The sequence below is a fragment of the Drosophila novamexicana genome, unplaced genomic scaffold, assembly GCF_003285875.2.
Source record: "Drosophila novamexicana strain 15010-1031.04,08,12 unplaced genomic scaffold, DnovRS2.1 tig00000739-arrow-arrow-pilon, whole genome shotgun sequence".
Classification (NCBI taxonomy): domain Eukaryota; kingdom Metazoa; phylum Arthropoda; class Insecta; order Diptera; family Drosophilidae; genus Drosophila; species Drosophila novamexicana.
Window position 1 is genome coordinate 1,193,291 of NW_020824819.1, and position 21,130 is coordinate 1,214,420.

The 21,130-nt window shown below is 41.4% G+C and overlaps 4 protein-coding genes across 11 annotated transcripts; 3 read left to right on the forward strand and 1 right to left on the reverse strand.

The window, feature by feature from the left end:
* The first annotated feature begins 293 nt into the window (after positions 1 to 293).
* On the forward strand, positions 294 to 5,956 carry LOC115763401 (putative oxidoreductase GLYR1 homolog). Of its 6 annotated transcripts, XR_004017904.1 has the most exons (11): positions 296 to 558; positions 997 to 1,033; positions 1,500 to 1,582; positions 1,658 to 2,546; positions 2,629 to 2,739; positions 3,032 to 3,302; positions 3,377 to 3,466; positions 3,528 to 3,617; positions 4,120 to 4,301; positions 4,680 to 5,022; positions 5,106 to 5,735. XR_004017904.1 is itself a non-coding variant. In XM_030705950.1 (10 exons), the coding sequence occupies exons 1-10, from the start codon at positions 482 to 484 to the stop codon at positions 5,880 to 5,882; spliced, it is 1,842 nt and encodes a 613-aa protein (XP_030561810.1). In that variant the 5' UTR covers positions 294 to 481; the 3' UTR covers positions 5,883 to 5,956. The 6 variants fall into 6 exon arrangements, 5 of the variants coding, with proteins under 5 accessions (XP_030561810.1, XP_030561808.1, XP_030561809.1 ...); XM_030705950.1 differs by lacking the exons at positions 4,680 to 5,022; positions 5,106 to 5,735 and adding an exon at positions 5,871 to 5,956 and having other exon boundaries at positions 294 to 558; XM_030705946.1 differs by having other exon boundaries at positions 4,680 to 5,735.
* A 389-nt stretch (positions 5,957 to 6,345) lies between these two features.
* LOC115763418 lies at positions 6,346 to 11,618 on the forward strand. The gene is made up of 4 exons (XM_030705975.1): positions 6,346 to 7,053; positions 7,105 to 7,464; positions 7,714 to 9,381; positions 10,051 to 11,618. Exons 1-4 carry the CDS (start codon positions 6,414 to 6,416, stop codon positions 11,574 to 11,576), a joined length of 4,194 nt encoding a protein of 1,397 aa, XP_030561835.1. The 5' UTR covers positions 6,346 to 6,413; the 3' UTR covers positions 11,577 to 11,618.
* Positions 11,619 to 12,047: 429 nt separating this feature from the next.
* On the forward strand, positions 12,048 to 16,677 carry LOC115763380 (translocation protein SEC62). 2 transcript variants are annotated; one of them, XM_030705918.1, is made up of 4 exons: positions 12,048 to 12,154; positions 13,789 to 14,625; positions 14,692 to 15,041; positions 16,196 to 16,677. In XM_030705918.1, the coding sequence occupies exons 1-4, from the start codon at positions 12,119 to 12,121 to the stop codon at positions 16,287 to 16,289; spliced, it is 1,317 nt and encodes a 438-aa protein (XP_030561778.1). In that variant the 5' UTR covers positions 12,048 to 12,118; the 3' UTR covers positions 16,290 to 16,677. The 2 variants fall into 2 exon arrangements, with proteins under 2 accessions (XP_030561778.1, XP_030561777.1); XM_030705917.1 differs by lacking the exon at positions 12,048 to 12,154 and adding an exon at positions 13,235 to 13,423.
* A 331-nt stretch (positions 16,678 to 17,008) lies between these two features.
* Positions 17,009 to 20,707, reverse strand: LOC115763455. 2 transcript variants are annotated; one of them, XM_030706027.1, is made up of 3 exons: positions 17,402 to 20,707; positions 17,200 to 17,328; positions 17,009 to 17,145 (listed from the first exon to the last, which is right to left on the reverse strand). In XM_030706027.1, the coding sequence occupies exon 1, from the start codon at positions 20,601 to 20,603 to the stop codon at positions 17,475 to 17,477; it is 3,129 nt and encodes a 1,042-aa protein (XP_030561887.1). In that variant the 5' UTR covers positions 20,604 to 20,707; the 3' UTR covers positions 17,009 to 17,145; positions 17,200 to 17,328; positions 17,402 to 17,474. The 2 variants fall into 2 exon arrangements, with proteins under 2 accessions (XP_030561887.1, XP_030561886.1); XM_030706026.1 differs by having other exon boundaries at positions 17,010 to 17,145; positions 17,200 to 20,707.
* Positions 20,708 to 21,130: the final 423 nt, after the last annotated feature.

Here is a 21,130-nt window from a genome sequence, read left to right on the forward strand (position 1 = left end):
TCAGTATGTATGTTTTATAATGTAAGTGTGATTAACAAAGTTGAAAATAAATTACTCGAAATAAAACGAACGCAAAAGTAAATCATATAGGAATCAAATCAATAAAACAATTAGCAGTCCAAACAATAAAACCATCAGCTGGTCATACTTTTGTTTATATTTTAATTTTATGGACATGCCAACCTATCTAAGAAATGCCAACCTGCTTGACAGAAAAATCCCTAAATAATCGATAAGCACACGCATCACATGTCGGGCGCCATTTTTGTTTTCGATACAATTATTATATCGACATACACAAAGCGCATCACACATATAAAGACACAAAAAAAAAATAAGCAGGCTGCGTACGAAAAATTAAGAAAATTAATTAAGCGCTGCGAACGACAAGTTTGTGCTAAAGCAAATATACCATTTTTGTGTGTGTCGTCCTAATACCAGCAGCAAAATAACCAAGTTTAATATACGCCTTGATAACATCATGTCGAAAAATAAAAAATTGTCGCTATCGGGCGACTCGACAGAGAAATTTATCTACAAGCCTAAAGATTTAATATGGTAAGACTGCGATGCTTAAAGCAAAATGGACGTGGTTTAAACAATAAACAAACAGCGAAACTAACTTGTGTATGCTGGATTGTACTTTGTGTCCGATTTGGTGAAAAGAAAATTAAATGCAAACATACATAACCTCAATTGCCGCTGTGTTGGGCAAGCAAAAAAATTTTGGACAAATACAAAAGAACAATTAACTCATAATCAAGCAAAACATAAAACATTTAATACATTTATGTTCTCGGAACACTACATAAACGATTTGGTTGTAGTTGGCTCTGCCGACGTTTGCTGTTGCTGCAGCAACGACGTCGACGTCGCTGCGTTGGCGCTTTTTTCGCGCGCGCGCGCCTAATTTTATACATAGTAGTTTTTGATATTAATAAAATCGAAACAAAAGCCTTATACTAAGCTAAAATGTTATATTTATTTATATTACAGGGCCAAAATGAAGGGCTTCACACCATGGCCGGGAATGGTAAGCGAAATGTTTATGCTGTTGTCGACGGCGACGCCGCTGCCGCTGCCGTGTTTGTTTTCGACTGTACTTTTTTCTTGTACCAGCGGCAGAGGCGTCGGACGTGCGCTGCTGCCTCTGTTACTGTTGCTGTCGACGTCATAACGCACTTGCATGCTTCAACATTTGTTGTTGTAAACGGAGCGTATTGTCTCTGCTGCTGCTGCTGCTGTTGTGTGGCGGAAAGCCTTGATATCAAGAGCTCGCGCTTGTTTTGTGTTTGACTTTAAATATCACAGCTTTCTTCTATGTACAGCCGAACAATGAACGAAAAAACAAGAGAAAAAAAAATAACATTCACAGTGAAATAGTTTGAACTTTGCATCGGTGCGTGTGTGCTGTGTTGTTATTGTACATACGTGCTAGAAAAAAAAATAGCTGGTGTATATTTTGATTTTTTATAATTGTTTTAATTGTTGTGTTGCAGATTGTGGAGCCACCGCTAGATCTGCTTAGCCAGCAGCGACGCGCCAATACGAAATGTGTCTTCTTCTTTGGGTCGCGTAACTTGTAAGTAAATTCGAAGATTCGAACAAAGTAAAACATAACTAATGTGATATGTGATATGTTTGTGTGTATGTACAGCGCCTGGATTGAAGAGCACAATATAAAGCCGTTTGAGGGTCCCTGGAAAGAAGAGCTGGCAAAAGTTAGTAAACCGGCCGCCTTTAGGCACGCCATGGCCGATATTGACAAATATGTGGAAAGTCCTGCTGAAATAGATGGCCAAATCGATGAGAGCTGTGGCATGGCCAATCACGCCACCGAGGCAGACTTCGACAAGATACGCGATGGCCTGGACAGCGACGAGAATGCTGAGGCGGCAGCCGATGGCAACAATGGCGTTGTCCCCCATGTCGTTGGCAGTCCCGATGAGTCGGATGCGGTGCACACTTGTCCCGCTCATAACAGTGTGAATGTTGCCACTTCCCCAATTGTGACAACTACGCCAACTGTCAAGAGTCAAGCGAAACGTACACCCAAAGCTAAGTCCAGCGCCGCTGTCGTTGTCAGCAGCAAACAGGCGAGCAAAGCGGCCTCTGCGAAATCAGCAGCAGCACAAAAGCGACGTATCTCGGCACAACACACGCCCACCGGTGCAGGCAGTGCCAAGCGCGGCCGGCGCGCTGCATCCGGCGAGGTGGACCATTATGAGAGTCCAGGTGCCGATTACGATGTCGGCAGCTCGTCATCGCTGGCAGCAAGAGCGCGTATTGACACAGATGCCTTTTTGGGCACGTTAACAAAGCGCACGCCCAACGCAATTGCGCTGCTGGATCGACCGGTTGTCACGCGGCCAGAGACACAAGCCATAGACATGAATTCGCGCTCCAATACATTGGCAGATCGTGACATAGTGCCGTCGGAGCAGACATTTGGTTTTCTTGGTCTGGGCATGATGGGATCGACTATTGTCAAGGACTTGATTTTCACGAAACACAAGGTTGTGGTCTGGAACCGCACCATTGATAAGGTGAATCTCTATTCGCCCCCAAAGTTAATTATTTCGATTAAATGTTGTTTTATCTCTTACTCTTTATTCCAAACGTGTTCAGTGTCAACCCTTTGTTGATGCTGGCGCTGAGGTTAAGGACACGCCCATGGATGTCGTGGAGGCGGCGGACATAATATTTTGCTGTGTGTCAGATCCCAAAGGTGCCAAAGATGTAAGTTCATTTAGCATTTTTTACTTAAACGAAATTCTCTGTCATACTAATAAATCTCCCAGTTCATTTCATTAGTTACCTTTATAACTTTGCATTGCAAGATTTAAGTTTCTTAAGCTGTTAAGAGAATCTATAAGTTCATGTGACAACCCATAGAAACAGTCAATTGAAAATTTAATTAATCACAAATATATATATTATGTACTATAATGTCGGCAAGGGTATTTAAATTTCGGCACTTGGAAGACCTCATTTTGCTCATATTCTATTTCGATTGCGTTTTATGTTGCAGCTCGTCTTCGGTAATTGTGGTGTCCTGCAGCTAAAGGATTTGCGGAACAAGGCGTACGTGGAAATGTCGACCATCGATCCGGACACGTCAATGGATATTGGAGAGGGCATCAAGCAATGTAATGGCCGATATTTGGAGGCACAAATACATGGCTCGCGACAAGAGGCCGCCGATGGCATGCTTATCATATTGGCCGGCGGTGATCGCACAGTCTTTGAGGAGTGCCATTCCTGCTTCAAGACTATAGCCAAGAACACCTTCTTCTTGGGCAGTAAGTTGAGAATACCAATAATATTTAGCTAATCGCAATCGTACACTATAATTTGGATAATGGTTTTTATCTAGCAGATGTTGGCAACGCCTGTAAAGTGAACCTCATTTTGCAAACCATTCTGGGCGTCAGTCTTGTTGGCCTGGCAGAGGCGCTAGCTTTGGGTACGTTGACTTTTTATTCTACGACTAAATCAAATTCATAAATGCATCTAATTGCTTGCAGCTGATCGTTTTTCCATTTCGCTAAACGATATCATAGACATATTCGACTTAACTTCTATGAAATCGCCGCTGCTCCTAGCAAAGGGCAAGGGTAAGTGTGAAGATTAGCAACTAACTAAGTATTTATATTCTAAATATTTATATCAATTTCCGTTACGAAAACTCTTTATTTTTTTCTATTCCAAAATTTCGCAGAAGTTGTAACTGTTGTATAAAAGCTTTTCTTAACGAACATAATGTAATTTTAATTATACTACATTCATGTTTTTGTTTGTCTAGTTGTTTTCATCGTGGATATTTTTATTTTTTCCTTATTTGAAATAATGTTGGATTTGAAATATCTAAAACTCTGACATAGTTTAGTTACATATTCATGTATTGACTGGATAAATAGGGTTGTTCTTTCGGCGTAGATATTGTTAATGTTTGCAAAAATCGTTGAAAGTTTTAAGCTTACCGATCAAGGCATTCAATTAAGAAATATATGTCTTCTTGTACTATAACTTTATTTACAATTGTTAATGAAATGTTCTTTGGGTATTATTTTAATTTGTTTAATTTTTTGCTAATATATTATTTTGTTTTTCTTGCAGAAATGGCCAAGGGCGACTTTAATCCGCAGCAACCGTTAAGTCATATGCAGCGCGACTTGCGTCTTGTGCTCAACATGGCTGAGAACTTGGATCAGTCGATGCCTGTGACGAGCATTACGAATGAGGTGTTTAAGCATACAAAACGCTTGGGGTACAGCGAGCACGATTCGAGTGCTGTATTCGTAAGATCCAGATTTTAACATTTAGTTAACACGACTACCATTTAAACTATACTTTATCATTTAGTTTAAACCGTACACACAAGCAAACGAAACGTAACATACATATAAACTGACACACAGCCACACACACATACATACATACAAACAAACAAACAAACAAGCATACATTTGGAGTCGTGTTGACAGCAGTAACCACACACATGTTGGCCACTGGTTGCATCAATTTGTTGTTGTATAAAATCGAAGAAAATAATTGATGCATGCATTTGCGTTACATTTGTGTAGTTATTGTTATTGCAACACGAGTTCTAATCCATTCATATCTCTACCCCAACTGCCTCTTTACTCCACCCCAAACGCATTCGCACACAAAACTAGAGTAACTTCTATCCAGATCAAAGTCTAAAGCAAGAAACCAAGCCAATTAACATTCTGGCGAACGTGTCAACCAGACCGGGTCTCTTGTCACGTTTGGAAATGCCGCCGCCAAGCTTGAGGCGCGAACGCTGGGCCAGCGTTTGAAATCAGATATACGGGAGATAAGAGAGAAAGTGAGAAAGAGAGTGCGAGTGAAAAGAGAAGATGATAAATATGAAGAGAATTGATGAGTATTGATGAGAGACCCATGTGAGAGACGAGATCAAAGGGGCGCGCATATACACATATACATAGCCAGTTGACGAAGCAGTTGTGTGTTAGCGGACCGCTTTCATACCTCCTTGTGCGTTATAATTTAATAGTTCTGATGTTTTTAACATTTATTATAATTATTATTGTTTTGATTTATTTTGGGCCTAATGTCAGCCGTCGCCGTTGTTCGAGCAATACGCATGAATTCCTCCCCCGCACCCTCGAAGGCCGCAGAAAATATGGCCGCAGGGCATTTGTCTGTGTCAAAGGCTGCATATTATTGAAATATATGTCGAGCGACTGCGCTTCTCTTTTGGTGTTATGTTAAAGTTGCTGCCCAAGTAAAAATAATTTATATTAATATACAAATACGCATGTATTTGTGATTGTTGGAGAGCATGCGAATAAATTGTACAAAAAGTCTATATTTTGAAACAAAAGCAACAGTTTAAAACAAATTTAAAATTTCGACAAAAATAAAATGAATACAAATTAATAAGCCCTTGTTTGTACGCGGCGCTGGCTACACATTACATTTCATTTAAACGAAAACAAAACTTGCATTATAGATAGTTTACTTTTATCGCACATAAATCTAGAACCCATATTGCCCAATGCAATACCAACTACCGTTTCGTAGTTTTCTTTGTTCATAATCATAAAAAAACAAACAACAAAATACATAACTGGAACAGAAATAAAAAAAGTAAAAAAGAAACAAACAAACAAAACAACAAAAATTATAGTGTAAACATTTAGAGCCAAGAGAGTTTCGAGGGATCTATATTAATAATAATAAGATTATATATATACATATATATTTATATATATATATATGTATATAAATAAATAAATAAATATATTTTACTTATTATTTAGTCTGTATTTTGTTGTAAAACAAAGAATAATAAAAACCTTAATTTTTAACTATATTCGCAGCTAGAAGAATAATCAAATATATATCGACGCGACTAAGTTGATCTCTGGCTTAACACTCCGATTAAATAGTAACGGAATAAGTCTGTGTTTTTTCTTCAAGAGAAGCTAGTTTTTACGGATTCTTGCTTCCAATTTAAAGAAAATACTTAAATTGTACAAAAGGTACTTTGGTAAATTGTTTCCGTTTTGTGAGATATATATATATAAATTTGGAGATATAAAAAAAATGTATGGGAAAATTATGTTAAATATTATAATTAGAAAATCCGTGCTATATGCAGTTGCCATAATTTTCCATCTCGTACAATTTACCTTGAAGAATTATTATAAAAGGGAATTTATTTATATATATATGTATAAACTCGGCAGAAACTTACTATGAACATAGCAGGTGCATTGCCTTGTAAAAGTTTCCTGTCTAGTTCCATTTGGAAATTATTACAGTACTGTGTACGCACACACTCTAGACGGCAATGTTTTTTTTTTTTTGTAAATCACACTACACTATTTTAAAATCTCTCGAATAATTGATCGAAGGGCATCATGGATCTATCACGGTATACATTTATGGTCTTAGTTTTGGTCCTGCTGATACACATAAGGAACGCGAGGTCCGCGGACGATGATGTACTATTGGAATGCCAATTAATGCTGTATGCCAACTCGGAGGTAACATTCGGTGTGGAGACCAAGCTGTTGATCACGCTGGCTGAATATCCGAAAACTACGGTTGTACTGCGCGTCAGCACGGCCAGGTACTTGGTGGCCTATTGGGAAATCGGGCGTGGAGCTAAGCCAATGCGACCTAGTTTCACTTATTCACGGAAAATTGGCAACGATCTGAAGCGGCGCAAGATTGAGCCAAGCGTTCCTGTAAGCTACCAAACGGGCTTCTATGCGGAATTAAAGGCAACTTTCTATGAGTCGGCGAATACAACACTGAAACTGGAAGGCACTGCGCCATTAAAAAAACATGTTGAACCAGTTCAGGTGGTTGTATCGGTGTCAATAAATACGTTTTCCAATTGCACACCGGTGCTGAGTGTGATGCACTGTTCAAATCCCGATTTTCCACAGCAGGTAATTATTACCCGCAGTATCTTATTTCGGGCATTTTTCTTTAGAAGCTGCGGCCTGTCGGATCCGATTCTTACATGGAGCGTTATGGATGTGCTTGGGAAGGGTGAGTTGCTGATCTCCATCAGTTTTTTCTATAGAGCTAATCCCTTAACAGAAACGTTGAAAAGCTATCCCGGTGAAGATATGGCGTTTAATTTAAAGAGCTACGAGCTGCGTTATCCAATGCAATTTGAGCTATGGCAAAATCTCTACATGCTCTATGTTGAGGGCATTTTTAACGGCGAAAAATTCGGGGCACGCTGCTACCTGAAGACGCAGCAGGAAAAATTGGAGGTGATCATCAGTGGTGGCACCAATAGGGAAGCCTTCAGGGGCAGTAAAATAACCTTGGACGGCTCGCTGAGCCGCGATTACTCCAAACGGCCGAAAGAAACACAATTTAAGGTTTATAACTGGGACTGTTTCTCATATGATGATTATTACAATACGGCCTGCCGCCCAGATGTCTCTAGAGGTAAATGGATAACAAATCATTTATATGCGACTACTCGTAATACCCAGGGAACCGAAATTTGTAGTGTAGCCCTGAATATCTTCTCAGGTTCGGACTCTCGGGTTAAGCATTAGATTAAAGTATAGACTCATTAGACTCAAAGTATTTGCCCCTTTCTGTGTAAGCCTATTTAGTGTTTGAATATAAATAGTCCTTATTTGTGTGGATAGCTTGACGAAAAATGTAATTCATGTCTGTAACCATTTGCAGTCAAGAAATTTGGAATAGCCGCCTACTCATTTACGTTTGGATGTCGCTATATATTTACTTTAAAAGTGGCGTCCGATTATGATCCCGGTCTCAAAGCGCAAGCGACGCAGACAATCACAGCTGTGGATACTGAAAGTTTGCATATTGTGATTGTATGCATTTCAAACTGCTATCATAATATGTACAATCCGATGAACAAGGTGCTGCTTGGGGGCAAGTGCTTAAACTGTCAGAATGCGCAGACCAGTTATGATTGGTATTTGGACGATCAAAAGTTGCACACCTCTAAAAAACTATCCATGATTATAACCACGGACAAGACGATAGCGTCCCTCAAGTTGGTTGTCCGCACAAATGATGGCCGCAGCGGCAGAGAAGTGAAGAGTCTAACTCAGAACATCCCGCCCCTAGGCGGAACGTGCTCAGTAACTCCGTTTAAAGGCATTGAGGCTATCACACAATTCTTGGTATGCTGCATTAGCTTCCAGGCCCGCAACAATCCCATCGAGTTTTTTTACTATGCGGAACGGGTACTGCTCAACAGATGCCAAGACTGCAGCTGCTCAATTCATCTGCCGCATAATTTGAATTTCATCAAGGTACTCATCTGTGACAGCTTGTTCACGTGCGTTAGAAGGATGGTGCGAGTGACGGTAACTCCATTGATGCACGCGCCCGTAGACTCACCAGAAGCTTTGAGGATCTTCATCACAAAACCACCCAACGATGTCGTGAATCTGGCCAACCAAGGGCACATGTTGCGCTTCCTCCAGACCATACAATCGCTGGCCGCAGGCGTTACAAACGCCGAGAGCGCCATGATTTTGATCGATGCCTTTAATAATATTAATCTGGAGTCACTCGCTGCGCTTGGCAAGTTGGCTAATCTGACGCATACATTGGCCGTTCAGTTGACGCCGATCGATGAAAATGAACAGGTTGTTTTGATTCGCTCGCTAACCATACTGAACAAGATCTTTCAGTCTGTGCACAACAACGACATGAACCGGATGCTCGTCGAGGAGCCGTTTGTTAATGTGACGGTAGCCTGTGTCACGGTCTACAACATTATGAATCGTCTCAACAGCCAAATCTCACGTCCACCGCAAGACATTTACGACAGATACTTCGCAGCTCTCAAAAAACATAAGCTCCAACAATCGGTCGTTGATAGGCTAATGGCAATCGTCGCTGGCTACAATAATGAGGACGCCAAAGAACGTTCAATGACCTGGTTGAACTCAATGTGGGAAACGGAGCGTCTATATCGCTTCCTGTTCTTTGCCCGCAAGCATGGCATGCAGCCGGATTTTGGCGGCACCAACGTTGACGGCTTGTCCCTAGAGGTTAAATGCTTCAACATAACACCTGGTCGCACCTACACGATCGAGACGACCGACCACATGCATAAGGTATATTTCTCGCCGGAGCTACTGCAGGAAGTGAAGAAGCCGCACAAGAATGAGATTTGCATCAAAGTCATCTCGACAATACGCGAGCTCAACTGGTGGTATCCTGAGGAGAAGCAGCCCAGCTCGGTACTGCTCTCGGTGCGCATTTATCATGATAGGGACGACTTCAAGGTGGAGCGTCTATTGCACCACAGCAAGTTGAGCTTCAGAACCATAATTGGCAAATACAAGCCAGCCATGGATCGTCCTAATGTGGGTAAGCACCAATTTCAAAGCTCGCCAGGTAGGAGTACCACTTTATCCAAATACGAATTAATATACTAATGAGGTAACAATGTAGATTGGAATTTTATGACAATACTTTGTTTCCGTCGCATTGTTTCTGTATCCACAAAAATGAAATAAGTTGCTTCCATATTTTCACCGATTCCTTCTATATGATATTTCGTGCAAAAATTCTGATACTCTCTGTAAGAGTAAAAATTATAAAAACCTGTGATGGGATCTTTATGTCCAGATTTCATGCCCATCAAGTTGTCCAGTTTATACAGTCAGTACATAAAGTAGCATAAATATTCTTAGCTAGCCGTTTTGCTCCTTGTTTATTCGTCTGCAAATTTCAAGTGAAGCCTTTCAAGATTAATTAAATCTTTGAGCAACTCTCCCTTCCAATAGCCTGCATCGATAAATGTGGATCTATAGATGCTATGCAGCGTAAAAGTTTTGCTAAAAACTTTTTGGAGAGGGCAAACAATAGTATAAAACTGAGATTTAAATAATAATATATTTTTAGTTTTAACTAGTTTGAACATAAATCTCACACAATATAATAAACTGCCTATAGACTTTGTTCCCGCTGGGAACCAAGTTTAATGGTAGAATATTTGGCGAAAGACTCCTAATAAAAATGTTGAAAACTTTTCAGTCGCTGGAAAAAAACCAGTAGCCAGTAGAACCATTGGAACAGCTCGATTCCGGCCCAAAGCGATCGATGAGGATGAGACCGAGGATTTTATCGCGGAAACTGGAAAGTACATGAATTGCATCACGCATGGAAAGTTGGAAAGCATGCAGAAGGTGCTCATTTATCGCGTCAATGTGGATGAGACGTCGATGGTTGCGGTACGCTTTACGCAAACCACACACAAGCTGCAAGTGCTCCTAATCTTTGGAGACCTACCGAAACGGCTGAGGGAGTCCATTGCCAAGTCCGGTTGCATTGTTCCAGCCAATTCGCAAAATTCGACAATGCTGTTGCGCAACAATTGCATGAAATCGCATCGTGTTTATGTAGCGATACAGGTCTATGGGAGCTCCGAATACGAGGCCAAGTTTAGTACTCCAGTGCCAGGCGGACCGGCGTTCTTTTCGTTTGTGTTTCAGCTGCGCAGCTGTGATTATTGGATTTACAGTTTGCCCGGAGACTCGCAGCGTTGGGGGCACACTTACTGCCAGCCCGGAATGGAGTATCCAAAGAAGGGCTCCATGAACTGTATGTGCACCGTGTTGGGCACCTATACCAGCTATGTGTACCATGTGCCGGCCATAGCTGTGCCCTCAACTGGTTATTTGCCCGTCGAGACCCATTGGTACATTGTCGTCGGCTACTTTTTATTGTTTGTAGGGTTGACCCTTTGGTTGGCAGTATTGTTCTTGTATCATAACAAGCGACCCAGCAAGACGGTTGTTTGCGATATGACCGGCCTGGAGGATGAGGCCCATCGGGATGTGCACGACGTGTTGGTCTTTCTGAAAACTGGTGGCCGCACTAATGCACTGACAACGGCCACGATACGACTGATCTTTCAGACTACAAATCGCAATGAGCTGCAGTTCACGCTGATGCAGGATCCGGAACATCCTGAGCTGACACGCAATTCCACCTACATACTCTGGCTGCGGACGCGAGACATACGCATACCGACACGAGTTGCTGTTGTCCACAACAATGGTGGACGGTATCCCAGCTGGTTCTTGCGAAGAATCGAGGTGATGGACGTGCAGGCACAGCTAACGCAGGTGTTTATTGTCCAGCGCTGGGTGCACCAAAAGTTCTTAATTCTCAGCTCCTCAATGGTGCTCCGTCCGGGCGATGGCATGATTACGGAATCTTGGCGCGAACGATTCAATACTGAATTCGAGCGCCAGTGGATCAACTGGGGCCTGTGGCAGCCAGTCACGGGCAACTGGCGGGAAAGCGCCGCTTTCGACAGCTTGACCCGGGCGGAGCGCGTTTGCATATTTCTCAATAAAATGATGGTTACTTATTGCGTATGCGCCTGCTATATGGGACCCACAACTCCAGAGACTGTGTATGGGGATCGAAGGAATCTGATTCAATATCGCGATTTTTTGCCTATGTTCCTTATTTGCAGTGTCTTAACCAATGTAGTTCATTATGTGTTAGAGAAACTTGTTTTAAGAAAACATAAAAATTCAATGTTAGATTAGAAAGAATAAAAGGATTACGAAAACAATTTTGACAATTAAAATAAACACGAATGTGTTAATAATCAAAAAGAAAAGAAAACAAGACAGAAAATGTCGTAAAAAAATGAATATTAGGAAAGCAAATTTAAAAAACCGTTCATGGTTTTTCAAATCGTTTTTTTTAATTATGTCAAAGCACATGAATTGCCCATTATCATTTAAATAAATTATAATAAAAATATTTTGCTATTGGTTTGTTTTGTTTATTTTACATGCTGCTTAAATATATATTAATATATGAACAAAAAATTGGTTTATTTTATGCTTCATAAATTTTGTGGATAAAATTGAATCTTGAATATCGTATGCACATACCTTTAGCTTTAAAAATATACAAGCAGATGCTTGGTATTTTTATTGGTATTATTTGGTGTATTTTTTATTTACTTCATACAATTTCACTCTTCCTCTTGCAGTGCGCTAGTTCGTTGTGCGTGTGTGGCAGAAATATTAAAATACTTGGAATCAATTAATACATTCGATTAAATAGTGCTCAACCAAAAATGTCGGAAAAGAAAAGAGCACGCCGCCGTAAAGATGTAAGTGTGGTTAAGGGCAAACCCAAAATCCAGCGTCCGCAACAAAAAAAAAAAATACAAAATTTACGTCGTGCGCTATGAGTGTGTATATATGTGTGTGTGTATATGCTACAGTCCAATTGGCATGCTCATTGTGTTTGTTTTCATTTTGATGCGTATCATAGACTTAAAAATCTGCCGCCGAGTCGTCAAAATTATAACACTTATATGTATGCGAATGTATATATAAATATATATAATGTCGAATCAGTGTATCTGTGTGAAGGGGAGGGGGCTCTGATACGTAATTGCCATGCGGCCGGGCTGTATTTGCGTGTTTTGATGTTTCGCATATACCTACATATGTGTGTGTGGGCGGTCTGAACTGTGTGTGCCCCCTGCTTGCACCCGGCTATTATTAACTTGTAAGTGCTGTGTATACCACAATCGCTTTGGAAGTGCACTTTTTCGTCTTTTATGTCCAGACAATTTACAATTTAAACAGCTTTATTTGTTCATCAGGCATCTAACCCCCACCACCATACCAATTGTCATAGTTCGCATAATCAAACAGCTGGTAGGAATTGTAATATTGGGACAGGTCTGGCAACGCTGACACACTGAAAAGCTTGTGTTGTAAACCATCGTTGTGAGCGGGAATAAAGTACGAATGTATTAGTGATCGGCAGTAACTGTGTTGATGATTTAGCGCTCTCACAATGGCTGGTGTTATGTGTGTAAAGCATTGCAGAAGCTAGGTCCCCCTGTTGTAAGCGATGCTCTTACGGTTTGGCTGACTCTCGCCATGTCTCGTCGCTCTCGCTCTCTCTCTCTCTTGCCCGTTCTCAGGTGCACCCACTTATCAGCGGTTTAGTTTGTATTCTGTTGTGCCTGTTTTTGTACTTGCTGCTGTGCTGCTGTTGTTGTTTTTGGGGAAAGTTTCTACCACAACGGTATAAACCAACACATTTACATAAATATATGTATTCATGGTTGCATTTGTATTGATGTGTGTACCGATCGAGAGCCGTTTGTGGGGTATCAGCACTCGTTTGACCAGCCAGCTGCCTGTTTGCTGCTCAGATTTAATACTTTCTAGACTCGCTTAGCGATTGCAACACGTCACGGCTCGGAAAAAGAAATAATAAGGCCTGATATATTGCATGTGTATATAATTTTCTTTATAAACGAAATTCAAGTGCAAGACTCGCTGCAATAATGAGCGACGAGGAGCGCCTTGCCAAAGAAGGAGAGGAGGAAGAAGAACAGGAAATCTTTGACGATGGCATGGTATTATATTATTGAAAATACGTAAATACTTACGTACATATTGTTTATGTGCACATGATAATTAAATCTACAGTGTGACGAAATACGAAATTGATGGCGTGGCTTAAATGGGTTTTTTGAAAAAGTATAGTTAGTTAGTTATTTTTTTATATTACGCTTACAATATAGTTATAAAACAACAATTATTTTGTGAAACATAACTTCATTATTCAAAATTTAATTGCCTAGAATTGTTAATAATTAGAATTATAATGCTATCAATTTAAATGAACATTGCTTTCAAAAATGATAGAAATCAATTTAAATGAAATACTTATATATAATGAATTTGATAGAAAATAATTGTGAATTATCATTGATTCTAGGAGTACACCGAACCAGGACAGCAGAAGATCGAGAAGCCCTCAAAAGATGAAAAGAATGTCGCCAAATGGCTGAAGAAGAATGTGAAGACAAAGAAAACCAAATTTCTGAGTCACATTGTCGAGTACTTTACCTCGAGCAAAGCTATCGATGCACTAATGAAGTCCAAATTCGCAGAGGGCGATAATCCACTGTTCACTACACGCGAACAAGTCGTCGAATTTCTGGACGTTATGCTGGAGCACAAGTTTTTCCATCGTGCTAAGAAGGTGCCTGTCACGCTTGACGAGCTACGTGGCAAGTCTGATAAAAAGTCCGACTCGAGCAAAACACAGGACAAGGAAAAGGACAAAACAGAAACGACGAGTGGCGGTAAGGCCAATGTAAAGTCGTCATCATCATCGGATAAAAAGGAAACCGACCCGGAAGCGGATGGTGATGCGGCACAGGCCGCTGCCGCCGCCGATAAGAAAGAGAAAAAGAAACGCAAAATCCGCCTGGACATGCATCCGGAACAAATTTTCGTCGATGGCTCCGAGGCATATGTGTGGATCTATGATCCCATTCCTTTGCACTATTGGATCTTCGGTTTCATATTGCTGCTCGGCGCCGTTGGCATTTGCCTGTTTCCATTGTGGCCGCCGCTCTTACGCAAGGGTGTTTACTATTTGTCCATTGCCGCTGCGGGTTTCCTGGTCTTCATACTGGCCCTAACTGTCGTGCGTCTGATTGTGTTCACCATTGTCTGGGCTCTGACCGGTGGCAAACTGCATTTCTGGATCTTTCCGAATTTGACCGAAGATGTTGGCTTCTTTGCCTCTTTCTGGCCACTGTATGAGGTATGTGTTTGCTTCTGTTCTTGAGTCGTCCGAAAAACATAATATACCCTCTATCCATTTTTACAGAGCAATTATGTTACCGATGCATCCGCATCCACATCTGCAAACAAATCCGATAAGAAATCCAAATCGAAATCAAAGAAAAAGGATAAAGACAGCGATGGGGAGGAAGATACGGCTGTTGATGCGGATGGCGATGGTGACGCTGATGTAGACGCGGATGCGGATCCGGATGCGTTACCACTGGAACCCGAGAAAATTGAGCAGATTAAAGAGCACGATGCCGACATGGAGGTGCGCAAACGTCGCAAAGTTGGTGCTGATGAGTACGAGGAGGATGACGAAGATGTTGAAGGATCGGAGACTTTACCGCCAGTAAGGGATGCAGCGGCGCAAGCCAAGGATACCAAAGCTGGGTAAGCTGGCCGCTTGTTTTTACCGAACGAACCTCGTTTCTAAGGCATTTGCTCGAATTTTAACCTATGATCTATTGGCCTTGATTTTGTTTATTCGCAATTCAAGTCAAAATAACGTTAGCTGTTAATTGTGTAAATTTCTGTTCCTTAATAAATTATAAACTGTACGATTTCAATATACATTAAGTTTTATTTCTCATCATTTTATTTTGCCAATTTTGTTATTGTCGTTTGCATTTCATTTAAATATATAAATTTCTCTTGAAGCACGCCATTCATTCATAACTCATTTAAGAGGTAGTTGGTCTTAGAGCTCCTAAACAATATTGGTTGTCCAACATTAGCTTAAATATCCAAAAGCTAGTTAAACAAGAGATTACAATAATGGTGACAGGAATATATTAAAAAAAAGGATGCTTAAAAATTATAAGTTTAGTTATACTTAATAAACAAAGATTGGACAAGGACTTATTTACACATGTAGCCGTATTATCAGCGGAAAAATTATATTGTTTAAACTGATTAATGATCAATTATATCAATTTTTAAAAAGTCTAATTCATATTCAGAACAACGAATGAAAACCTGTCATTGTAAATAGTTTTTATAATTTTCTTGAATAACAATGGAAAAATAAATATGTAAGCAGACAAATTATTTGGCATAAGGTAAATTGTTAAAGAAATTCATGGTTTAGAAATGTCAAGTTGTATTTTGGCCAATGTGTACATTTGTATATTAAACTCATATTTCATGTAGAGCATATTGGATTTGGCTGACACATTTTTTTTGGATATCAAATCCAACCAATTCCTTGTATCATATCATACCATTTGCCATTGAAACTCATTCAAGCAGCTCTATTCTGTTCTGATTCCTTGAGTTTGAGCTCTACGTAAAGTATGGATTTTAAATGTCATGATTAACCCATTAACTGAGTAAGTTTTATAAGTTTAATTTATCACAAATATAAACACACGTTCACGCACCAATCCACAACACCCACACCCACCCACACACACACGCACACACATTTCGGCTTTGAGCTTTATTTTAAATTTTCATTATTTTAGTGGATATTATGTGATCCTTTTGATTTGCTTCTGGTTACCAGCCGCCAATATCTGTACTAACGATGCCTCCATCTCTTTCAGCACGCCGCGCCAATCGGAATCGGACTCGGAGAGCTCAAGCAAAGATTACGAAATAATTAGTTCAAGTGAAGTGCAAAACGTTGCCAGCAACTGAGTGAAAAAATAAAATGAAACGAAAAACGAATTCATTGAAAATCGATGCTTACTGTATTTAAATGAACCACATCCAATTAGTAATAGAAAAAGCAGCAATTAATATTGATTACAAACAGATTGATATGTCGGATTTTTCCGCGCATTAAGCAAAAGTCCAAAAATAGAAATTCAAATTTATTTATGTGGTAAATACGTTTGATTTGAATTTTCAAATTGTGCCTGAATTCACAACATTTCCTACCATAGTGCATACTAAGACAGATATATAGCCTAAGCATTTTGGTTAATGCAGCTGCAGTTGACTTTTGTTATTTCTAACAGAAAAGAAAGTTATGGCAAATTGTTTTTAACAGCAATATTATTGATTTTATAGAAAAATTGTGAGCAACTCAAAGTTCTGTTTTGTTTTGATTTGAAACTGAGTGCGAGCAACAATTGCAATTGATAATAATGTTTATGATGTGCATGTGTATGAATATACAAACATATATACAAATATACTTATACATTAATATATATATACACACTTAAAGAATATTAAGTGTACGATCATTAACTTTAAATGTAATTAAAGCAACATAGCATTGAAATTAGTAGTGTAAACATCTAATTAATTATTAAAATAAAGCTAGGCAATTCCGATATGAGAAATCTTGAAAAAAAAACAACAAAGAAATACTCGTTTTAATTAGAAAAGAATATTTAATTATTACACAATTTTTAAAATATATTCAACTCGCTTATAACTCGTCTTTAAATTGACGCTCTATATGGTACTGATCCAAGGAATGATTCAGCAAGTACCAGGCATATCGGGGAAAGAGTAAACCAAATATGACAGCTACGCCGGCTAACTAAGAAAGTGAAATCATGGTTAAGACATATTTTAATAAGCTAATCATACTCACCAAAATAAGACAATGTGCAAAGCAATATATTAACCAGAAAATCACACTGGCACAGGCACTCAGCAAAGCTGCTGCAGGATTGCGATAGTGCACCCGGATGGGCCGTGCACCTGGTGGCAAGCACATGTTCTGGAAAATTAAGCAAACAGACTTTTGAGTTGGCAGATATATGTTATACGATATAAGGTAGGACACTCTCCACTTTTCATGCTCTTAACTATTTCGTTTCCCCAACTCGATTTCTTGCAGGAGTTAGGAGCATGTCTTTGGCTCAATTAGCTTTGAAGTGCTTTTGTCTCATTCACACTTAGCAGCTTTATGGGCTTTGTCATCATTTCGTTTATTTTCTGGTGCACCATTTCATTAACTATCCACATTTCACTATTCTTTCGTCTCTTACGATTCCTTAAAGTCTTGTTTTCCTTGGTCACGCATTCTTTTAGTGGCCTATTCTTAATGCTCATATCTTCATCACTGACTTTGTAGCTCAGTTCCAGTTGCATGGCTTTGTATTTGATGTGTCCCTTTCTGTGCCTGAAGGGATGAGCCGGCCATACTGGATGGTTTTTTTTGTTTCCAAGGACCTTGCTGTTCAGCGAGGATTCATCAGTTTGCAGACACGTTTCTGAATGAGCGATAGGTGTAGGCTTTTCTTCTAAGTTTTCCTGCTTAAAATTTGCATTGCTTTTGGCCAGTTGGATGGCCTGTATGTCTGGAGTTCGAAACTCGTATATGCCCAAGGTAGATTCCGGCACAGTTGCCGGGCTTACAATATATTGTTGCATCTGTCCAGTGTTGGATGCGAAAGACACGTCTCTAGCGACGGCCACCATTTTGGGATTGATGATCTCGCTGCTGGCATGTCGAACTGTTGCCAAGGTCCTTATAGCATGATATACGGTTGGCGGCTTCTGCCTTTGGCTAGCCTTCAACTTGTGCAACAGTTCCCGGAGAAGATTATTTTTGACATCAGTTCCAGGCTTTAGATCTGCGACCCGTGCTGCTGGTTTTACTGATGGACTCGCAATTCCGAAACACGATTCGAAATGTGTGGAACTATTGGTTACGGATTGAGCTGGCGTTGGACACTCTGCTGCTCCATTTGTGACATTCACCTTAAGCTTTGAGCTATCCAACGATTTCTTAAGCTCTTCTCTATGGCTTCTACATTTCTTATTTATGCTGGGCTTCTCTAATTTTGCTTTCAGCTCAATCTTTGTGGAGCTTGTTCCCGGAGTTGTCTGACAAGGACTGGTGCTGGTTATTTTAGAATCTGTAGAGGAATGCAGCCTGCAGCAGGGCTTACGCTGTGTATTTGCATTCGCCACGTTCCTTTTCCTTCGATTCAGGCCACATTTCCGGCAGCTCTGCTTGCTTTCTTTGATGTCTTTTGATTGTAATGGATTTGATGGCTTTGTGGGATTTGTGTTGTGCGCATTTATGGTTCCATAGTGCAAGTTGTGTGCTCTTTTCAGGGGTTTCATTTCCTCGTCAAGACTTGAGGAAACATTTGGTTTCCCGCTGGATTGCTTTGATGTGAACAGGCCACTAATTATGGACCACATCGAAGTGCTGCCGCTGGATCTGGACTGCGAGCTGGATGGCTTTGACAACAAACGTGCCCGTCCGTTCGGGGCACAGCCCTTGTCTACGCTGTGTCTTTTGCCATTTGATAAAACGTTGACATACTTTTCATCACCTGCTGATTTATTTGAAGTATTTAAAGGCAATTCGTTTGACATGTCATTTGGTTGGTGTGATTCTGGCACGGAAGTGTCTACAATCTTGAGCTCTGCATCGTTATTCAAGATCTCTGAACGATTATCGTCGCTCTCGCCGGCATCTGTGATATGCAAGCTTTCCATAAACTGGAGCAGACCTTTCACCGACTCTGAGTGACTATTCTCGATGTGCTCGTCCTGCTTTTCAATTTGGGAGATGTGCTGCAAGGCGTCGTCTGTCAAGGGATTTGTGGGACCGTTTTCAGTGGCTGGTTTCTGTTCCATTAGCCACAAGATCTTTTCTATGATTGAAATGGGCAGCAGCTCGGGCTCAGCCGGCTTCTCCTCAATATATGGCGGCTCCTCTCCGCCACGACTGCGCACCGACTGCTGATGCACGGGCAGTGTGGAGCTGGCGCTCTTGCGGCTGCTGCTGCTCGAGCTGCTGCTGGACGCGCTGCTATCGGACAGACCCGAATGGGCCACCGCCTTCATCATTTCGTGAAGGCGCAAGGGTGCGCCCACACTGTAGCTATGCCGCTGGCGGTCTGCAGGTGGCGCCGAGGGCACATCGAAGGGCGACGACGAGGAGCAGTCGCTGCTTGGCTCGGACTCGAAGCTGGAGAGTCTAGTGGGGGGCAGATCTGCACGTTGCTTGATATGTAAGGCTTTTGGTTGGCGCAGCACTAGACGAGCGCTGTCCACAACGAGTGCATCCTCCGAGGGTCCCTCATAGATGTCGAACGGCGAGAATTGTGTAGCCGCATTGCTACCGTTGGGCTCTTCTTCCTTGGGCGCCAAGCCGCCACCTTTAGCGCGCACCTTCTGCTTCGCCAGAATCTCGGATAGAACTTGGGATAGCGGCGGCAGCGGGCGGCTGCAATGCGAGCGCAGCGGACGTCCAAAAAGTCGGCGTCGCTTGGAGATAGCGCCGCCAGCAGAATCCGTAATGGGCTTGTCCAGCGGGATAAAATCGCTGACAAAGAGATTGTCATAGAAGCTGGGCTGGCGCTTGCGCAGATGCAGCGGTCGATTGAATACCTCGTGCGCAAATGCGACCAGATTGGGCATATCCTCGCTGGGCTGCTCCCACAACGATTCGCTTGGCTTAGCGGCATAAGCTGGCGGCGATGGCGGCGGTGATGGTGGTGGCGGCGGTGCTGTTGGCACCGGCTCAATCTCAATCTGATTGATTGGTCCGTTTGCGAAATCTTCGTCCTTGCGCTTGGACTGCAAACGCTGCGGCTTGCGATAATGCCCGAAGCGGCCCGCGTATAGCTTGTGGTTGGTGCCCTTGGATTTCGACTGCTGTGGGCCAGCCCCAGCCAGCGGAGGCTTTGGCTCCCCGCCGCACTTCATGCAGCTGGCCTTGCGCCTGGGCTTGGGTTTCTTGGCGGTCATGGCCACTTTCACGCGGACTGAGCCCTGGCGCCCCTCCTCGGAGCGTCGACGCTCCGCTAGCATTTGTTGTCGCACCGCCGCCTTTTCCTCCTCATCGCTGGAAGAGCTTATGCAGGCGCGCGGGCGCCGGCGTCGTCCGCACACCTCGCACCACAGCTCCGGAGTGGGCGCAATGTGTAGAATAGAGCGCGGCAGTTTCTCGCAGAGACACCAAGTCGGCGATGCTCCGTAGCTGGCCATTTTTTTTAAATACAGCGAATAAAGCTCGTACAAACGAAACATTAACAAGAATTCAGCTTGGAATCTAATGCGACTGTTTTTTTTTTGTGCGTTGGGGAAACTCCAGAGCTCGACTGACTGTTTGCTTTATTTCGAAACACCCAACGGCCTGCTTAAAGCAGGGATCTTTCAAGAGTTGCTGTGATTTGTTTTGGGAAAATTAACACATTTTCGGCTAGTATGAACTAAATAATACGAATTGAGCTTAGTGTTGTAAAGTGCCACAAACAGATGATGCCCATTAAGATACAGAACTAGGGGAGGATAACGCAACATGAAAATGGAGTCTTCCTTTTATTAAAGTCAACATGCATAACTGTACTTGAGCTAATTCTAAATATAAATTAAAAAAAAAAAATTCTCAAGAAAATGCCAGAAGAAAAGGAAGGCAATTAACATTTAGTTTATTTACTGTTGTAAAAAATTTTAGAAAAAATAATTCCGAGTAAACCAGTTGTTCTTCTCTAACTAGAACAACTTTTCGATAAATAATATTTGTTTCTGTATTTTTTTGCGGTTTGAATTGAATA

Coding starts and splice junctions, on each gene's coding strand:
- LOC115763418 (XM_030705975.1), top strand. CDS start 6,414: ATGGATCTATCACGGTATACATTTATGGTCTTAGTTTTGGTCCTGCTG. Junction 7,054..7,104: donor TATGGATGTGCTTGGGAAGG/GTGAGTTGCTGA, acceptor ATCCCTTAACAG/AAACGTTGAAAAGCTATCCC. Junction 9,382..10,050: donor CATGGATCGTCCTAATGTGG/GTAAGCACCAAT, acceptor AAAACTTTTCAG/TCGCTGGAAAAAAACCAGTA.
- LOC115763401 (XM_030705946.1), top strand. CDS start 482: ATGTCGAAAAATAAAAAATTGTCGCTATCGGGCGACTCGACAGAGAAA. Junction 1,034..1,499: donor TCACACCATGGCCGGGAATG/GTAAGCGAAATG, acceptor GTTGTGTTGCAG/ATTGTGGAGCCACCGCTAGA. Junction 4,302..4,679: donor ACGATTCGAGTGCTGTATTC/GTAAGATCCAGA, acceptor ACACAAAACTAG/AGTAACTTCTATCCAGATCA.
- LOC115763380 (XM_030705917.1), top strand. CDS start 13,352: ATGAGCGACGAGGAGCGCCTTGCCAAAGAAGGAGAGGAGGAAGAAGAA. Junction 14,626..14,691: donor CTTTCTGGCCACTGTATGAG/GTATGTGTTTGC, acceptor CCATTTTTACAG/AGCAATTATGTTACCGATGC. Junction 15,042..16,195: donor GCCAAGGATACCAAAGCTGG/GTAAGCTGGCCG, acceptor CATCTCTTTCAG/CACGCCGCGCCAATCGGAAT.
- LOC115763455 (XM_030706027.1), bottom strand. CDS start 20,603: ATGTTTCGTTTGTACGAGCTTTATTCGCTGTATTTAAAAAAAATGGCC.